Source organism: Bombus vancouverensis, chromosome 16 (genome assembly GCF_051014615.1).
Source record: "Bombus vancouverensis nearcticus chromosome 16, iyBomVanc1_principal, whole genome shotgun sequence".
Classification (NCBI taxonomy): Eukaryota; Metazoa; Arthropoda; class Insecta; order Hymenoptera; family Apidae; genus Bombus; species Bombus vancouverensis.
Window position 1 is genome coordinate 10,281,055 of NC_134926.1, and position 20,580 is coordinate 10,301,634.

The 20,580-nt window shown below is 37.7% G+C and overlaps 3 protein-coding genes across 4 annotated transcripts; 2 read left to right on the top strand and 1 right to left on the bottom strand.

The window, feature by feature from the left end:
* The first annotated feature begins 3 nt into the window (after positions 1-3).
* Cpr92F (cuticular protein 92F) lies at positions 4-8,078 on the top strand. Of its 2 annotated transcripts, none has more exons than XM_033340690.2 (2): positions 4-171; positions 7,275-8,078. In XM_033340690.2, the coding sequence occupies exons 1-2, from the start codon at positions 169-171 to the stop codon at positions 7,692-7,694; spliced, it is 423 nt and encodes a 140-aa protein (XP_033196581.2). In that variant the 5' UTR covers positions 4-168; the 3' UTR covers positions 7,695-8,078. The 2 variants fall into 2 exon arrangements, with proteins under 2 accessions (XP_033196581.2, XP_033196580.2); XM_033340689.2 differs by lacking the exon at positions 4-171 and adding an exon at positions 5,418-6,758.
* Positions 8,079-10,810: 2,732 nt separating this feature from the next.
* Positions 10,811-13,054, top strand: LOC117160164 (cuticle protein 2). The gene is made up of 3 exons (XM_033340687.2): positions 10,811-10,920; positions 11,384-11,643; positions 12,022-13,054. Exons 1-3 carry the CDS (start codon positions 10,906-10,908, stop codon positions 12,224-12,226), a joined length of 480 nt encoding a protein of 159 aa, XP_033196578.1. The 5' UTR covers positions 10,811-10,905; the 3' UTR covers positions 12,227-13,054.
* Positions 13,055-15,786: 2,732 nt separating this feature from the next.
* LOC117160161 (uncharacterized) lies at positions 15,787-18,306 on the bottom strand. Its single transcript, XM_033340683.2, has 3 exons — positions 18,203-18,306; positions 17,173-17,523; positions 15,787-16,861 (listed from the first exon to the last, which is right to left on the bottom strand). Exons 1-3 carry the CDS (start codon positions 18,212-18,214, stop codon positions 16,571-16,573), a joined length of 654 nt encoding a protein of 217 aa, XP_033196574.1. The 5' UTR covers positions 18,215-18,306; the 3' UTR covers positions 15,787-16,570.
* Between the last annotated feature and the right edge of the window lie 2,274 nt (positions 18,307-20,580).

Genomic DNA, 20,580 nt, shown 5'->3' on the forward strand with positions numbered 1-20,580 from the left:
CCCTGGGAAGCAATTGGTACACCTAAAGTGGTGACATTGACATTACTCTCTGGTCTGTCCGTCTCTTGTCTGCTCGTCTTTCAAAAGGATCTGTCGAGGTCAGGTGCAACTGGTGAACTTACTCCTTGGAGTCCGACAAAAATTGCCAACCATTCTCTTTTCTTATAAATGGTACGTTCGTTGTCCCAAGAAACTGATATTTTAGGCGAATAGCGATAATTTATATTATTAGACGGCGAATCCTCGTGCAAATTCATAACGTAGTTTCCCAATATAATTAGAAAAATAGAACTTAAACAGGAAATTCTATATATATTTGTACATCTCCAAATTTGATTTTTCGCTGGGTGTGTGATGTGGTTAAATTTGTGACGATTCGTAGGAGGTTTGGTATTTGTTATGTTACTTGTCAAGTACAATTAAATATTTTTACTCTGAATGGATTTTCCTGTATCTTTGAACGTTTTAAAAAAAAGGTAATTTTTCATTCGATCGCGAAATACACAAAGTAGTGCTTTTGATTTTATAGGGGGTGAGTAATAGTTACTCTATTTCTTGTACTTGTATTATTAATCGATATAAGTAAAGTATTTCAAATATTACGCGTAAGTATTGTAGCCACTAGAATACTTAATAGAATATTTAGAGTACTCTCATTTATGTGGAAAATTTCGATAAAATTCTCGCGTGGTATTAAGTATTCTACTTAAGTAAAATTATCTTTTGCGTATTTTGCGAGTGAAAAGAGATAATTGGAGAATTTATACCTTATACTTTATCTTTACTTTTACAGCTTGTTCGCTGCTGTACGTTTTAAATGATCGATTTTATCAATTCCACGGGTTATAAAGCATAAATTGATTTATAAACTATTTAGTACGGTGTTTTCAATACGAGTCGAGGGTAAGATATGATTCTTTTGTTATTTATAAGTCACTAAATATAGCTATTAAGAAAGTTGTAAAGTGAGTCGTTGAAGGGCTAATTGAGAATTCATGGGTAGGTGACAGTAGTTTAAGCATTTACCAAGGTAATACGCTTTAAGTAAAAATCACTGAAGGATACAAATAATTAAGTTACATTTCACTTTAAGAAAATGAATATTTCATTCTTTAATTTGAGAATATTTCATATCTGACAAATGTTTCGATACTTCGAACATTAAATTGATCGATTCGATACTTCTTTAAAAGAAAGTATTTGCATATGTAGAATTAAAAAAGTTTGCCTTCGTAAACAAATTTTTGAGTCATCACTTTAAAGAACTTTCTAGAACTATTATATTCTATAGTCTAATTGTACAATCCCTCGTACAAAAAATTGGAGAATCGTTATTTTAGGATGTCGATTTTAGAGTATCGATCCATTGTATGTATATTCACGGAATACTAATTTTATCGACAAATCCAAGTTTCGTGCGATTTTTCAAATTTTCTCAATTGTCCCAGCTTTCCCAATTTCCGAAATTTAATGTTCTATTATATTTCAGTCAGCGTCGTAAATTTTCACACCTTCGCGTAACACTTCGTAAGATGTAATCCGTACATTATGCTGAAACAAATCAACGATCGTTCCTTTAACTGCTCTCATATTCGCATTCTTTCCCACGATAACTATAATAATACAGATAATAGTCGATAATCGAGAGATACAAATTTTCGATCGAAAATGGGCGGGAAAATGTAAATAATGGAAGATCGCGTGCGATGTCGTAATCGAATCAATATCTCAATTATTATTCCGAGAAACAAGAGTACAACCTTGATATGTATGTAAGCCACGGATTCAGGGAAAGAACAGGGACGAAATGCAATTAAATGGGAAGAAGGGATAAAAGCAGAAGGAGTAGGAAAGGTAACTGATACGTTGATCAAGACGAAGGTCGTCCCGCGTCCTCGGAATAAACAATCGTACGTGATTGGAATGAAACCTTTCTTACCAATAAAATAAAAGAAAAAAAGAGAAAAGTGGAAAGATCGTAAAAAAGACATGTGTAAAATATTGGTTTGCTTTCGAAGTCGTATCTCTGTTTCTCTCACTGATTCTAGCGTAATGAAGTTATTGAAAATTTGCTTGGCGTTTTGTGTAGCATTAAGGAGCGTGTGAAAGAAGAAATTGAATTTTGGAAGATTTTATTGCTCAAATTTAGTACTAGCCAATATAACTTTTCTTAGTAATTGCGGTTAATGATTTAACGAATTTAATATTTGCGATGCTCGAGTATTCTCGATGCTTGATATTGAAAATGGTAACTTTTTCAATGACGTGATGTTTCCAAATTCAACGTCCAGTATCGAATATCGGACGATAGAATATAAAACCCAACGTCGAACAAAACTAAAACGTCCGATAGAATTTTTAAAATACAGGCTTGAGATATAAAATAAGATCTCTAGAAAACTAGCATCGATGTATAAGATATTCTTACATAAACCCATCCAAAGTTACATAAATTTGCTGCGATCGATCTAGTCTGAAAAACTGCACCCTACAGAACTAAAAAAACGCAAGAAACATACGAGACACGAGACAACGAAATCAGCAAAAAATCAATCCGTGCAACGACGTCGTATTGAAAAAGTGATTGCGCGATTCGCGTGAATTTCATAGCCAAACAATTCTGTTTTGCATAATAGACATTTTTCTATGGTCACGCACGTACGCTTTCGATCACGCATATAAAGTTCCGTTTTTTTTTTTTTTTTTTCGATCATAGCTCTCCGATAGCAACTAAACTATCGATTGTTACAAAACTATTTAAGTAATTTTAAATTTGTTTTAGCGACATGCGTCTCAGGTATTGTTGTAATGTTTCGTTTTAACACTGTTTCAGGCGGATGAAATTTAGGCCTCTTTTGTGAAATTTTGAATAAAAGTCTTCTACTTCGTATCTTGCAACAGACACCATTGTTCACTTTGGTATAATTCGTACCGATCAATACAAAACTTCCGTCTGCACTTCCAACGCAGATAGCACGATACGATAAATTCCAAGAAAATGAAAACCGCTATTGTTCGCAAAAACTATTTGACTGTGACGTAACCAAATGTCATAATAAAAATGAATACTCCAAGTATCGAACATGCAGAAAATATTCCAATTAATAAATAATTTTAAGCATTTTAAACACTCACCGCTATTCTGCACGAAAGGAAGACGCAGCGTTCAGAAAATGCGGAGAAAATCGCGTAGATCGCGTAGTATGTGGCGTGGGCGGCGCAGTAATGCATAGATGGATAGATACGTTGAACAAAAGCCCTTTCCACGGGATTCCAGGGGATCTCGTCACGCGGCATTGTTTTTAATCAGCGGCTATCCACGCTAACCAGCTAAGGGTCTCGCTAAACGTTCGTCGTGGTGCCATTAATTGGCACGCTGTGCTCGTTGCGTGGGCGGTGGCGCCTGATTCAGCCGAGAAGAACGGGAAGCAAGCGTAAACGTAATAACGATACACGTTGTGCGAACGTTGCGCCAGGTTTGGTGTCATTCGACCGAGGCCACGTGCAAATCGTACATTGCTTCGGAGATTTGCCAACAATTAAATTTGGTGGTTGCGATAAATTTCACTGGCGGGTACTGTAGCAAAATCCTTCCATCAAACGTTCAAAATGTTCCAATATCTCCACTTGTAAGGAAAATCATTCTCCAAAATCAAGAAAATTCAAAACGAATCGATACTCGAGTTTCCGCTGCGATTAAGTGAGCGCAAATTTTAAGACGCGCGTAAAGTTCTCGTGAAAAATTCAAAACAAACTGCCATCGAAATCCAAGCTGTAGCCAAATGACGCGAATCAATGTGCGATAACAGCGAAAGAATTTATCGAAGCCTTCGTTGGAATCCGAGGGAGAACGTGACTTCCTCCTTCCTGATACAGGATCATTCTCGAACACTATGGGACGATTAGGCGTGTCACTAACCCGCTACACATTTGCCTGGACGAGGCCAGGGACGGTTGTCGACAGGGAATGCCTGTTGCACGTATCGAGCATCGACATTCACTCGATTATTTACGCTGCTCTGCATCCAGCAGCGCATGTCATAAAAGACGGACTAAACTTCGTTTCGATTGGCATTCGGACATGACAAGAAACTCAAAAAAGCGTCATGATCTTTTTTGTATCCGCGTCTATTTCGAATAGCAAATAAGAAATTATTTAGTTTTTGCGACGTTACGTAATGGTAATCGAGGAATTCGGTTGTCAGAGAATGTCGAAGAAAGGCGTATCTTGGATCTGATGAGGTTTTGTAGGCGAATAAAAAATGGACAGGTGATTGAACTTTTTAAGAATCAAATTGGAACGTCGTTTCAGGATATTTGGGAATTACATCGGTATATTCGGTTTATTTTGGTATTTCGTCAAATTGATTTATATAGAAAAATTGGGAATTTCAATAGAAATTTTAATTAGTTACTCGAGAAACTAGTCTAAATTTCCCATTTTCGTTAGTGTCTGTGCTATTGATATTCCACCTAATATTCGTCGTCGCTGGGAATTTTATCAATGTTAACGCGATGAATATATATTTAATCAACACGAACCAATGATTCAATTACAATAGAGCTTCGAAAGACAGAGACAACCGCTTCCCTTGATGGTTTATTGATCCTCGCCCCTATGGCTTGTCATATCGCTGTACTCTATTGATGGAATATAATAATACCGTGATTACGATGATTGATAGGTTCAGATACAGCCACTAGGATAATCCACGTTAAGTGGCGAATGCGTGCCGCGTGCTGCTGATAGAATAATCTCGTTAAAGCTGGATTTTAACTTAATCTCTCGAGGGGTTTTAACCTGTGACTGCAACGCAGACATTTCGTCGTCGAATTATGTACATATTTGGAAAAATCGTATTTGAACGTTTCTCTAAATTATAAAAATGAACGAAAGATATTAAAACAGACAAATAAAGGAGGAAAATTCAGAAAAATCTACGAAAAATAGCTCAAATAATTACAGAGTTAGAATCTCGCTCTCAATTCTCTTTCTGCCCTCGTTTTAATCGAGTTATTGACATTGACGCGAGATCATTAATATTACGTTAATCACGGTTGCGTATCAATATCGATTACTCAAGCAAGCGTCGCTGGTTGGAAATTTCTTCGTCATGGTTTCTCGAATTCTTTCGTCCCCCGGCAATCGTGCGTGAAATATCTGGTTTACACAGAATCTCGGTATCAATTACTCAACAACGATATTTCTACGATCGTTTCGACCAACGACTGCCGTTCGCGACAATTCTATTTTTACGAGACATAAATTATATATCATTTTCATCTGTTTTTTTTATTTACCTATATCTTTCTTTCTTTTACGTTAATTTGCGTATTATTCCATTAATTCCATAATTAGTGAAAATAAAATTGTGTGGAATTTTTTGGAGTGTTTAATAAATTTAAATGAAATTTATCATTTGACAAATCTTTTACACAGAAAAACTATGCGATAACATTCGCACAGAAAAATTGCCAGCCGAAAACGATTGCTGATAACAACTACTGTAGCATAATAATAAAGCAATAATTTATTGCACAAACCTATACTGTATTATAAGAACGGAAAAAATATTTGTACTTGTACTTGTCCATATCAGAATTGAATTGCACGCTGATCAGTCAGGTCCCATGGCTTGCGCCATTTTCATTGGTAGCAGGCCACGAATAATCAGTGGAAAATGATTCCATCGTAATGAACTTGTCCCAATTAGGCTGTGGACGCTCGTTAGAAATGATTGTTCGAGCACTGGGTGTCGTTGTTCTGCGTTTCGCAAAGTATAATTGCCCGAGGGCTTATTAAGAACTCGGGCGTAGCTATACGTGATGGAATCTCGCAGAATTTGCATCGAACGCCACGTTCGACGATCTCTCGATTCGTTATTGACCATAAGCGCCGCGTAAAATTAGCAAACAGAGAAATTTGGTCCCATGCAAGATGGATAAAATGGACTAATTGGTTCTGTATTGCGCAAGGAAGTGCATAATTATATTTACGCGTAAATTGTTACTATCGAAGCAAAGCTTACCCTAAAACACAAGTAAATCGGTCGTTTTTCAATTTTTCGTACTTCTCCGTCGAGTCACCTTTTTGTAAACTATGAAAATGCAACACCAACTACTTAAAATATCCCGAGAAAGCCAAAATCCATTCGATGAAGCAACGTTCGCCTCAAGATCCAAGTAAATCCGTCGTTCTTCGATTCTTCATATTTTTCCATCGAGCGAGCCCTGTATAAATCGCGAGAACCAACCCCAATTAATACAAAATTCCATTTGATTTCATCAATGCTGACCGATGCAAAGTTTCCATACGACCAACCCTGGCCAACATAAATTTTCAATTTAACCAGCCCTAGTCAGGCAAAATTCTCAACAGACCAACCCTAATTTCTCTTTCGATCGCTATGGATCTCTCCGGTGAGAAATTGACGCAACAAATCTTATCCCATCCATTTCTTCTATCGCTGTTGATTTCTTCTGCCGATCTCTGTATCGGTTCGCTGTCGATCGATCGCACGACTCTCTTTTCCCGCGTTGCCAAACAGAAATGTCTCTCCCCACCCATTATTATGTGAAAATCAAGCGGAACGCGTGCGTGTGCGCGCGCGGATATTTCACGTACACCGGCGTGTCCGCTTGTTTAGCTGTTCTAAGTGGGCGCCCGTATTGTTCCACGACTATATAAGGTGTACCACGGACCGTTCGACCAGCAGAAAAGCATCAGGTCGTGGATCATGGCTAACATGAGGCTCCTCGTGAGTAACGACCATAACATTACACGTTTCGTAGAGTTTCGAGTAGCGGCAGACAGTTTGTAGATCACTATCGTATCGTCGTTGGTGGACTGCGGATGTTTAGGCATCTATGGGGAAATAAAAGTATTTCGTTCGTTGCAATACTTGGAGGATGAAGCTATTTCGGTTTCACTCCTTTGATCTTGCTGTAAAAGACGTGCATTTTTATTCACATCCGCAGTCTAGCTATGGCGTTCGGTTCGAATTCGAGAAATTCGCGAAGATATTAAGATCAAGTTTGGTTTCGATAGACGACGACCAGATTCAGTTGATTTTTCCGCGCAAAACTATCGTGTCCCTCGTCGCAATCTTAAAATTGATGCAATCGTATCCTATCGGCCAAGACTAACAACACTTGGAACAAACATAAATTTACAATTGCGAAGCGTATTTTCTTCTCAAATGATCGAATCGCTCTGATATTAACGTTTCTTCGCTTTCCTTCTTTCCATCTTCAAATATTTTCTCTCGTTTCAGCTTCCTTTCTCGTGTCTCGTCCTCTCGGCGTCCGCCACTCCAGGCTACACAGCCTACGGGGCAGCGTACCACGGTCCTCCAGCACCCCTGGCTCACGATGGAAGGGTGGTCGACACACCGGAAGTGGCTCACGCCAAGGCAGCTCACCTAGCAGCTCACGCAGCCGAAGCTGCCAAAGCTGCTCCACTCGGCTACGGCGATTATTCCGATGGAAAATACGAAGACTACAGCGGCAACTACGTAGCCGCGACTCAGAACATCTACCACGGTCCGCCCGCGCCCTTGGCTCACGACGGAAGAGTAATCGACACACCGGAAGTGGCGCACGCCAAGGCTGCGCATTTGGCAGCTCACGCTGAACAAATTTCGAAGATCGCTCACCTCGCTTACGCTGACCCTTATCCGCAATCGCATTGGTGATAATGGGAAATGAGTCGCTATACTTGGCGCCACTGATGACAGAATCGTTGAAATTTTTTGGAGAAACAGCAAGGGATGGGAGAAATTTGAAAAAGAGGGAAAATTGTCAAATATTTGTAATATGTCGTTTTTTTTGACAAAGTCGTGGATTAATTGGTATTTCTGGGTTTTAATTTACACTCTGTTGTCGGTGTGCATTTTTCGGAGTTCTGTTGATGGAATTGTTTATAATAGTCCAATTTTTCTAACCTCGTAAAGGGGTTGTGTATCATATAATGGAAGGGAGGGTTCTTTTGTAAGGTAGATGTAGATCGTGCATCGCAAGGAGGATGTTTTGTTATGTTGGTGAAATATTTTCATTAAAGATTGCAAGTATTTAACGGACATTTTATCGTTATTGTATTTTCTATCTAATCCTGTTTCCCTTTTATACCTTGATGTTCTATGAAATTTGCATTTTGCTCCTGGTTATTGCGTTCATATTAAAACAAAAAAATTGATATCTACTCGGATTCGATAAAGATTTGTTCCTTTACTTACAAATCATAAATCAATGCCAAAATAGATTATCTGTTTCGTAGATGGTATCTGTGCACCCTTGTCGTTTCAGTCAAGTGTCCACGAATTTACGAGTAATATATAGAAGATGAAAACAATCTGGTGTGTATTGTAAATGGATTCTTGAAGTAACTATACCTACTGTACTTAGGTAGAACTCAAATTCATTCAGCATATGATAACGTAAAGATATACTATTGTAGAGTGCAAAACAGGAATAGACAAATAAAAGTCAGTTTACAGCGAGCTACAGCCAGCTGGTATCTTTCATCCGACTTATCTTCAACCGACGAGTCTTCAAAGTGTCTTAAACTTAAAGACTTCGACCATTCGTAAATTTGCCAAATCTTTTGCCCCAGTGGACGCTGGATGATACGTTGTATACTTTGATATCCTGCTGAATTTTACGCTTTCGTTGCACTTCTTTCGCCAATCGTTTCATACAAATTTGGCACGAATAAAATTGTATAGAATACATAAATATATTTTACAAATAAGATGATATTGTAAATGAAAGTAACTTAGAAATAAGAGTAATTTGCAAATATAACGTATTTGCTAAATGTTACTTACAGGTTGCCAATAAGATAAAAAGTACGTATCAAAATATACGTGAATTACTACGTATTATTACTTGGTAAGCTTTGCTACGATTCAGAACAGAAGCGGATCTTATTGAAACATTTACCCACGTATAAAATACACATTTCATTCAAAATCTCAGTTTTATAGACGAACATAAATAATTTGTAAAAAGAACGCACGGATACGTAACATTATAATTTGCTTTCGTTTAGAATGTGAAGCAAATGTTATTAATTAGGGTAGACCGAGGCGAATCGGATTATAAAAATGTAAAAACAGATTTTAATCAAAATTTGTATATGGAAACATTTTTTGCAATGATCTAAGAAAACAGTATAATTTGTTTTCACTTGCAATAATAAGCAATTACCAGGTGTTGTCTATTGTCCTTTATGAAATAATTAAATTTATAACAAGCTCTCTCTCTCCCTCTCTCTCATTTTGATTTAATTATATACTGCGTAAGAAACTGGTGTTCGGCATGGCACGTCCCGACCACGTTTGTCTGTCGTTATCAAAGCGTTGGCGACAAGCTCGCGCAGTTCCGCTCAGGTCAGCACGCGAACAATGCGCGATGGTGGTCTTTGAACCGGCACCAACTGTCGCAACTCGGTTCGTTATTTCAAAAGAAAGAAAGAAGGGGAGAAAAAAGCTTGGAGTAAAGAACCCAATGCACCGGTTGTGACGCCGCGTGACAACACGCGGGATCGTAAGAGGTGGGTGAACACGGAATGGGCGACGATCGATGGAATTCGTTTCGTCCACTTGCTGTGGGCACACGATGAAATATCGCTCGGAGGATATAGAGAGTGAAATGCTTCTGAAACACGTTGTCGCCTCGTGTTACGTACCTATGCAAACTATACCTGTTTTTGTAATTACCCATTCTGTCATTCTTTGGAAATTAGGATAGAAATACCTTTCAGATTTTTCGATTTCCCGTGAAATATTAAGAAACTACGTGTGGATACAGAAGATACAGAAAGCACGAGGAAATCAAAATATTACAGAACATTGCAATGCTAAGATAATTGTACAAAATTAATTTTGCTTAGTAGAATCAGTTATACGATAAAAACAGTGTTCATTTCTTGACGAAATCCAATCGATGGGACACGCACTTTCTGACCAGCACTTCACTTCTTACGAAAATGTACGAAAATGGCTCGATGACTGGTTTGCCTCAAAAGAGCGACAGTTTTTTTTGGCGTGGCATCCGCCACGGTTCGTGATAATACGATTCGTGATAAAAGAAAAGTTTAATAACAGCAGAACAAATTTCTTGGAGACGGGAATTCGTTAGATATGTCTTCGCAAATTCAAAGTAAATGCTTGAAAATGATACTCTACGATTCTCGACGTGTATCTTCCTATGCGGGCGTTCGAGTCTCCAATTCATTTGTAGCCGTAACTTTCGTGCTTGTGCGGGCGTCAAAGTCTCCAGTCAGACTCAATAGAGTTTTCATCACCATTTTTTTCGTTGTTCCCCAAGCTCCCAAAGATATTGAAAAAATTCTACGATGCTTATCGATATCGTCGCTACGTTATACAGTCGTGTAATTTGTTCGATTATTACATCAAGCATTTTAAACTTTTTTTCCATAAAAATAAGGAAAAATATATATGTCGATCTAATAACAAGATTAATTCAACTACACAACAATCGTAAGCAACGAAATTAATCAATTTTTAAATGACATATTCCATGAATTTGGTGGCCACTTTATTGAAAATGTATCGAGAACGTTGTGACTGCATCCGCGATGACGTGCGTGTCCACGTCTCGCGCATAGCGTCGCGTCGAGGCAAGTTTTATTCCTGACGAGGTTACGGGACACACGGTGTCATTGTTAATGGCTGGTAAATGTTACAGAGCTGGGCAAGGCAACGTTTAAAGCAGAGCATTTTTCTGGGTGTGGTTGTATACCCCGTTGTCGCGCACGGGGTGGGGCACGCGACGACGCCCTGTACCCCTATAAATTCGACGATAGCAGATTGTGGAAGTCATAATGCGGATCACAAGCTCTGTCGATAGTCGCTGGATCGACCTGCGCTGAGCTTCGACAACATGTTCCGATATATTGTGAGTATTACGTAATTTTTTTATCTTTAATTTTAGTTGAATTTCTGGTACAAATGACTTTGGAAGGCTCGAATGTTTTTTGCATCGCTTTTCGATGGGTTTGAGCATTCACTTTTTGGTTTGTCTGTTTGATTGAAATTTTACACCTGCATTTCGTTTCTTACAGGGATTTTTCTTTCGAAAAATGCGTATGTGTGTTTTTGGTGGGAATCATCGTGGAAAGTGATTATTTTTTGTACGCTTTTTCAAGTAGACTCGGATATATTTTTGAGAATTTTGTTTCATTCTTTCTTTTCTAACGCAATTTGACGTTCCTTTCTTTTCCTTTTCTTTCGGAGATTTATTTTGAAGCGTACGTGCTTCAGTTTCTTGTTAGAGGGAATTTAGATAGCACATGTTTCTCAGGGTAAAAAGTCAAAATAAAAATATATGTATTCTATAAGTGAATTTCGCTTTCTTTCAGATTCTGATTTCTATTATTTTGAACGTGGCCTACTGTGCGCCACAGTGGTACGGAGGAGCCTATGGTGGTCACGCGGCTCCAGCCCCATTAGGAGCAGATGGACGAGTTGTAGATACTCCAGAAGTTGCTCAATTGAAAGCAGCTCATTTAGCTGCTTTGGCTGATGCAAATGCGAGGGCACCCAAGGGACCTGGTGTTGCCGGTCCTTACCCCGGCCCTGCTGGTTCCTACGCACCTGGAGGCTATGCTCCGCATTACAGGTTTTGCATATTGTCTCATAGAACAGGAATTTCTCTCTCTCTTTCTATATATATACATATATATAAAAAAATATATATATATTCTCTACTATTAGGAAGAGGAAGTAAGAAGACAGTGAAAAAATTCAGATATTCTTGTTTCTGGCCATTTGAAAATTGGAATTTTCTATAGAAATCAAACTTTAGTTAGAATATTATAGTATTGCTTTATTGTACGAACAAATACATATTCTACTTTGCACTAAGCGAGTATAAAATTCTAGCGTGACTATTATTTTAAATATGGAATTGGTTTGAAGTTTCATTCAACTCTTGTTCCTTGTTACATCGTCTTCTCCTACGTACTATTATTATTAAGAAAATTAATTTATTTTCCAGTGGACCACCAGCTCCTCTCGGACCAGACGGCCGCGTGGTAGACACACCGGAAGTGCAGCAAGCAAAGGCAGTCCACTTCTCCTTATACAATGCGGAGGCTCAAAAAGCTCCAGCCGGTCCAGCTGCTCCTAATCCGTCATGGAATCCTGCGGGTGCTCCCTGGAATCCCTCCTGGAACGCTGGCAACAATTGGAATCACTATTAAACTGGCGTTGATCGCCGCAGAAGAAGAATCAAGCTGACAGAAAATATTCACATTCGTCCATTGTTATCGATGATTCGAGAGAATTTGAAAAAAATCCCCTTGAGTCGTCGAATTTCAACTACCTCCAATGAGTTTTCACTTCGACAATCAACGAAATATTTCTCTCGGAATTTTTCTATAACGTCTTCCGTATCTTTAAGCTCTCTTCCTTCTAGCTCTCTCCCTTTTCTGTGATTCTGTGTTTCATCTACCTCTTGATCGTCTGTTTTTCGCCCGGACCTCAACGAATTTTAGTATCGTTACTGATTAGAAATTATCGACTCATCAGATCATATTACAGAGACGATAAGTTTGCTTAATAGAATTTCGTACAAGTTTCGTACACTTTTAATACAGTTAAATGCAAGTGAAAAATTGTTGTCGAACTTTGAGAAACGATGTATGCAAATGTGCACGGAAAGCGAAATCGACACGTGTGTTTATCGTCGAATGGAAATGAAATAACGGTGGTCTGTACCGTTACAGATATTATCGAGATAAAAATGTCCTCTTGTCACATTCCTCTTCAAGGTGATCTCTTCATCGCTTTCGCACTCGTTAGTCAAGGAAAGTTTGCGTTTGCGTGAGAATTAACCTTTGCACGTGAACTATTCATAGATATTATTCAATGCTATCGTGTTTTCCCTCTCTTTTTTTTTTTAAATAATTACAGCGATACATATACGTTTGTAAATTATCGTGCGTGTACATAACGGAGAAACGATTGTAACATGAATGAAACGAATAAAATGCAGCGAAATGTTTTGCTGAAACAAGCAAGATTAAAAAGTCGCTCTTCTTAATTGCAAGAAAATTTTTATTGCGTTTCAAAATGCTTATATTTTTTAATTGTGTTTCACTTTCTGGTATATTAATCGATTTCTCGAATATCTTGGAAAGTCAAATTAATTGAACTAGTTGTGACTATAAATTATAAAAACAATTATTAAGTTATAAGAGAGTTACCAATTTATGCAAACGGTCATTCAATAATAAAACAGTTATGAAATTATAAAACAGTGATCAAATTATTAAAACGGTGATTAAAGATTAAAATAAGAGTAATCTAAGAGGAATTGAAATTATTAACAAGGATCGAAATGTAATATTTCATTCTTTTGAAAGAAAAAGACATTTACAGAATGCAGTGGTATGTTATTGGGAAATAAGTAGCCATAAAATTATTCATAAAATAGTCAAACGGTGGTAGACGGTTAAGAACTGTTTAAAAGTTGTACGACACTGACATAATCGAATATATAATCAGAGAACAGGCACGTGTGGTCGACTAACATGCCCGTGACACGAATCAGATTGATTCGTGCTCGGCTCAGAACACACGGCAGTGAAAACGTGTTAGAGTTTGAGCGACTACACGCAAATCTGATTGCACGGTGAAGTCTAACTCGTGTACACGGGCGTGAAAAGGACGCAGTGTCGATTAGTTTATTCAGGGCACTAAAGGCAAACTTATGGGTGCTGCAACCAGGATGCAAAGCGATTTACTAGTTTTTAGTAACTAAGATATATGACTTAGATAGAAAATTAAAATATTTTATTGGTGTTCGCTATTTCTTTAATGTAAAACTCCATTTGGGTAATTTATTTTCTAGTTAATTAATTGAATCAATAAAGAAGTTCCAATCAAATTCAACCTAAATTCGTAAAAGTACCAAGGTACACTTCGATATCCCCAAACTTACACAAACCAAATTAGATTCTCCGCAATTGAAATCTGAAATCCAAGCAAGTACGAGCTCGAGTCCGAGAATTTTACAATCATTAAATTGCACCAAAACCACTCAAAGCTAACTCAAGATTTTCACGAAATAATTCAATTCTCCGTGACAAAGCCCCAGGTTTGAACTAAACTTAACAGAAAGTAGAAATCGGCGAGACCAAGCAAAATAGATTCGACATTTTCAAATCCAAGTAAATTTAGCTCAATTTTACTTTAAATCCACAAAATTGCATAAAAAGAACGCTCTCCCGTTACGATAACTTCAAATCGACTATTCGCATATAGCAAACCCAACCAATTTTCATTTCCATTTTCACAAACCAACCGTATTCCCTCCAACGTCTCCAAACTCGCGCCAACCTCGTAAATCCACCTCCAACTCTCACCTTAGCACCCTATTATCGTTTCATACGATCGCAGGTGCACCTCAACGACCCTATCGATATAAATCCCATTAAGGAACAACACGGTGGCAATTTTTCTGCCCCTAAAACCTAATGCATACCTCGTCAAGCTCGATCAAACACGTCCTTGCTGGTGCCAGCGTCTAGGATACACGTTAGCCGAGTCACGGACAGAACCGGTTCCATGGTGTCTGCCGGATAAGTGCAAGGCGAAGTGTACCGGTAGCAGACACCGTTCGTGGATTCGTTTTCTAGATCTGGATCGGCATCGTTATCGCAGTGATCGCGCGTAATTCACTGTTTAAACACGATGGATATTGAAATCGAGAGTTGGCTGCATAAGGAAGTGAACGTTTGGGGCGTGGAAGGTCGAGATTTCCTGTTCCCCCGACCAGGTAGCTGGCCAGGAGATTAGACGATTGTTCGGAAGGATGGATTTTTAATAGATTGTGTGCAAACATAGTGGTGAACTACGGGTCACTGGGCATCCAGTTAAGTTTAGGTGACAGTAAATAGTTTGGCGAGATTGTTAGAACGGTGCAATGTTTTTAATCGATCAAGCAGTGAAAAATTGTGCACATGTATTCGATATTACCGAGGGAATGCAATGGCTCACGAATGTATTTAAACGTTTTAAGAATCTTTCTTTCGTGAACATATTACGCGTACGTGTATTACATGGGACATCTTGAGATTTTTCACCGAGGCAACTCTCCGTGGCCTGATTATATCGCTAAAGTTTAAAAGGAATTTAAAGACATATTCGTATATTGTTCGAGGTTTCAAAGGTTCGGTGCGCATCTCTCGTACGTCTCTCTGTCTCTGTCTACTTTTTAAAATTCATAATAAGAAAAGAAATCTAATTTTTTTGAATATGTCGCGTGGGCACACCGTGCTCTTATTCTGTCATCCCACGCCATACTGTGCCGGATTACTCATGCTCGAATGTAGGTAAATAAGCGAGCAGGTAGGCGTCGTCCAATGAGAAATGGAAAGGAAGAGCGCTCCCAGCTTGACCTGTATGCATCTTGCGTAATGTAAATTCTAGACGATAAGAGTTCCCTGACATTAACCGGAATTCAGTTATATATTATTACGATATCGAGTTCCGTGAACTTTATGAAACCGGGTGGAGCCCATTGTTTAAATTCAGTTTTACGCGTGTTATTGCGCGAAAAAATTGGGTAAATTGCGAATTATATCTGATGTGCTTTAATTTTTTAATTCGCTCGTGGATTCCGTAGATTTCGGAGGAGAAAAGTTGTTGTCAGTTTGATATTAATTAATTATATTCCCTATTCTATGTTCTACGTTAATATATATTCTAATTTGAAGTAGGAAAGGAGAAAAAAAAACGGAGAATAGACAATATTAGAACCATATTCATATTTTATTTCACAGGAAAGATAATAAAAAATACAGAATACACTTTGGTGGTAAGAGAGAGATTTTCTAATCAACATAAAATTCATTTCACATAAGTATCTTAACCTTCTACGACTATCATAAGTTATTACTATTGGCTTAGAATCTAGACGTTGTTAAAATCACCTATTGTTAATCATTAGTAACAATCATATGGCAATAAAATTCGAATTGCAGCAATGGCAATGTGAGATAAAAAGAAATCGTTATTTCATATAAAATGATTCGTTTTAATTAATATTACGTATATGTAGGGTTGAGTGTGTGCATCGGTAACATTATTTACAAAAAGTGCGTAGGTTGTTTTCGTTGTCAAACTGCCGAACAAACGAAAATCAAAGTCCAAAACGATGTTAAATGTAAAAAATCAGGTACAATATAAACGGTGCTCTCATTGCTGCGAAAAGTTACATTGTGCGATTCTCGTAGAACGAATGCGTACAGTTTGACAGAAAGTCGAACGATTTGAGAAGAAAACTGGGTGACACGCGCAATTTTCTTCACTCAAGTACAGTAAATGTATATAACTTTATAATATATTCATCGTCCTTAGCTTGAAACAGAAATGTCAAAATTCGGTTTCAAAATATTACAACTGTTCAAAGAACGGAGTATTGCATTTTTTCATCGTTCTTAATTTTAAACAAAAATACCAAAGTTAATCGTTTAACGTATCGTACATGCCCGTTTACCCAAATCTCACGGAATAAACAAAGAGAGATCCTATTTTATTGGTCAGTAGTAAAGATCGTTTTGCGTTGAAAGCGCCACAGCGCGAGCATGCGCCTTCATATGAGCCTCGCGTGCCCTCGTTACTTCCGGTGTGTCTATCACGCGGCCATCCGGTCCCAGGGGCGCCAATGGTCCCCGATAACCTATCGTTGGCGTGTGTTTATACGTCAGTCCGATAGGAGCAAGGTAAACCAAATTTTTTCGTCCGTCAAAGACGTCGAATTCATAAAATTCGGATGCCTTTGAGGCTGCTCTCGCATGCGTTGCTACATGCGGGATTTTTGCTTCTGTCATCTTGAAAATCAGAGCAAGGTTTGTATGTAGAAATTAATAATTAGTAATCTAGGAGTTTTTGTGACTTTTTCATTTGAGAAAAGATTGAAATTTTAGGACTTTTTAAAGGCATATGTAATATATAAACGTAACAAAACGAATAATTCGAAATTCAGCATTAAATTAAAAATTCTTCTATTCGTAATTTTTCGGTGTTTAAAATTCTGAAATTGAAATTTCTCCAGCGATGCATGTTAGATGAAAATCTCTTCTGCTCGTTATTTCTAGTTTCTTTAAATTCTCAAACTTGATAACAAATAATTTTAATTTACCTGGGGTATACTGCAAGTCTTACAGGTTTCCATGGCGCGTCCGTCATTCTCCAAAGGCACGAACGTCCTCTGTCTTTGTCGTTTCTGCGTAATAACCTCCATGGGGTCCATCATCCGAGGCATGTACATTTCGTTGTTCTCGTACGTTTCGTAATCGTTCTGAGCTTTTCTTAATCTAGCTATCGTTTCAGCGTGTAACGCTAGATGGGCAGCTCTTGCATGGGCCACTTCCGGCGTGTCCATCACCATCCCATCGCTGGTTAATGGCGCCGGTGGACCTCTGTATTGATAGTACTCTCTCTGTTCGTAAGTCTTGGCGATCGTTGACGCCACTAATGCGGCCAGAATTATCTGAAAAAGTCGATCGGATTCTGTACAATTTTTCCCCGCAATTGGACCTCACAGTGCGTCAAAAGTATTGGAAATTAGATTCGAAGATTAGAATTGAGAACTAAAGAAGGATTGGCTTGGAAATAGATAGAAGGTAAAGAATATTGATTTAATTTAATTTATAAAAATACTTGATATCTTACAGTAATTTGGAATTTAATTTTTGAAAGTGAAACGAAGATAACTTCGATTGTTGATTGACGTTTTTCGATTAATTTAATAAATTCGAAATAGTTCCCTAGATTTCCTCCTTTTACTGAGATTACAATATCTTTCCGATTAAATTTTAAATCGGTTCCTCTCAAATTGAGATTACGATTCAAGCTCTAATATAGATTATTCCAGATTTATTACTGATATTAGTTTCGGTTGAATCTTGATAGAATTTCCAATAATGATTTATCTAAGCTCAATCGGAAGCGAAGTTCGACGAACACTTTGTAACTAAAACTTCATTTAAGATATTGATTTTCTAACGGATGAAATCTGATTTTGATTTTGTACAAAATTAAATGTAGCCGTAAAAGTTTAAATTTTACGACTTCTGTGACTAGTTCGATCTTTTTCCGATTTCTTTTTTCTCAATCAACGTTCAACGACGACAACGAAACAACTTTTTCCTGGACGAAATCACACTTACGAGCAAGCTCATGCTGCTGGACACCACCGGCCACGAAACGGACGTCTCGATTACGAGTGTGGCTAGTTCGATCGAACGATCTAGCTTTTATAGCATCGCGGCGTCGATCATGTGAGTAAACCACGTTACGATGATCAACACCTGACATGAAAAACGATACCTTAATTGTTTTCTTGCTAATGACATAAACGTGAACGGCGATTCCGCTAGACGCGTCTGTGTGGAAGTTAAAGCTGTCGAAAGCTGCGGTGAATTATCGAAGAAGTAAAGTGTCACTGACGAGGAAGAAGTTGGTGCGTATTATTCTTTTGCCTTGTACAATTCTGGAATTTTTAATTTCGGAATATTTGGTGTAGAAATCTGCTGGTTTCGGGATATTTTTATTCCAACATATTTAATCTTGGAACTATTTAATCACGAAAAATTTAATCTTGAAGTGTTTAATTACGCAATATTTAATTCTGGAATTTCTAGTTATGGTATTATTTAACGTTGGAATATTTAACTTTCTTTCTCTTCTTCCCTTGCCGTTTCTTCCCTCGTTTCAATATTTTAAATATTCCAAACTTCGAAATTGCCGTTCGTCGCATAACAAGTCCGCTGTATAGATAAACAAGGAAGTGAAAAATTGCATGTTCTATCGATGAAAAAAGATGATCAAGTTTTAAAGCCGTCCTCAAACGTCCCTGATGTTTCTTCTCAACTTTTCGAGGCCAGTTCTCACGAGTTGCAATCTCAACCCCTTCGCCGCAACTTAAGCAGAACTTTTCTGTGGTTTTCGACACATGCCCGATTCACGGACGACTGGACGGGATCATAGATCCTCCTAGTGATCCAGTGATCCTTTCAAGGCAGTCCTCTATCAACGATGAGCTCCTGTTCCCTTATAAACAGTGGCCAAGATTACACTTTGACCATCGATGTCCGTTTAAACCGTCGCACAGTAAACGAATTTCCGTAGTATCTGCTAAAATATTGAAATATTCATTTGCTGAATATTAAAATATATTATTTACTGAATATTAAATTTACATATAAAAACAAAGGTAACAATTAATTTAAATTTTTCTTATAATGTATTATATATATAACATTTATAGATATATTAATTATATTTTAATTACAATTAATTGTATACATAGACTATATATTAATCTTCAGGTGTATTTTCTAAAAATAAATGAATTGTTGAAACGAAGGCAAAAATGTTACGTATATTATGTTTTATATACAGTATATATAAATGTCACACATGTGTCAATAAAATAACAAATAGAATAAAAGAAAAAGTAACAAGTGGTAATAATTTTGCACTGATGATAAGATAGATCAGTGTTTACACAAAATTGTATGCCATGCAACGGTTCGTTCTTGTAATTACGCATTACACGAGCAGGTAAATTAGAATGCTGACCTCGTTTGGTTAATTAACGTCGATTCAGATTCCCTGTTTACACCGTAACGCGATATAGTTCGGTCGATAACTTCAAGAAACAGTTGCGCAAACTTTTACGCAAACAGGGTCCTCTAACAAGTAACGCGTGATTAGATCGTGCTTGATTAAAATTCACCGATAATATCAAATGTGTCTATCTTCCTACTGCAAAAATAATAAAGTTCCTTCTGCATTTCCAACTATAAATGATAATCACATCTCGCCAAGTTATTGCAACATTATTGAAATCTATTTTACGTACAATTATTTCAAATTACAATTAATGATTCAATTGCCAGTCAATGCGTTCACGTGCTCGATTCGAGCAAGTTACAATTCTTGACCTTTTCGAGAGCGACGTATCACGATGCTTGAGTTTGTTCAGGAGGAACGACTCCACGTTCCTCGGTAGGTTTCTTCTCGCGTGTTTCGTACACCGATGTGACCTATGTCGCAAGGATTACGGTCTGAAGGTAGTTCGTAACCAGCTGGTAACCGTATTTCGACGAAATTTCCCGTTATTTCTTCGTAAAGTTATCTGGTTCTCCGATTATTAGTCAGTTGGTCATGAATTTAGAGATTTATCTACTATCGTTCCCTTTTAGTGACGTTTCACTCGAGTATATCTTAAAGATAAATAAATAGATAAATTTATACAGTAATCGTAATCGACGAACGAATGAATTTTGACGAATTGCGATAAAACGCCAAAATGGATGAAAATAGGGTGCCAGATTTGTCGCTGAGAATTCAGCGAGCGATGTGAAAGTCTGGATCGGTTCTTTGAGAAGCCGCCAACGCCACAAAACACATTCTCGTCGATCAACCAACTACATCGTTCTTTTATTCTAATGGCGAAACTTTTTTCGGCGATCGCTTCTTTTCGCGTGAAATCGTGCGTGCAAAGAGATCGCAATCCTACGAGACAATCGTTACGATAATG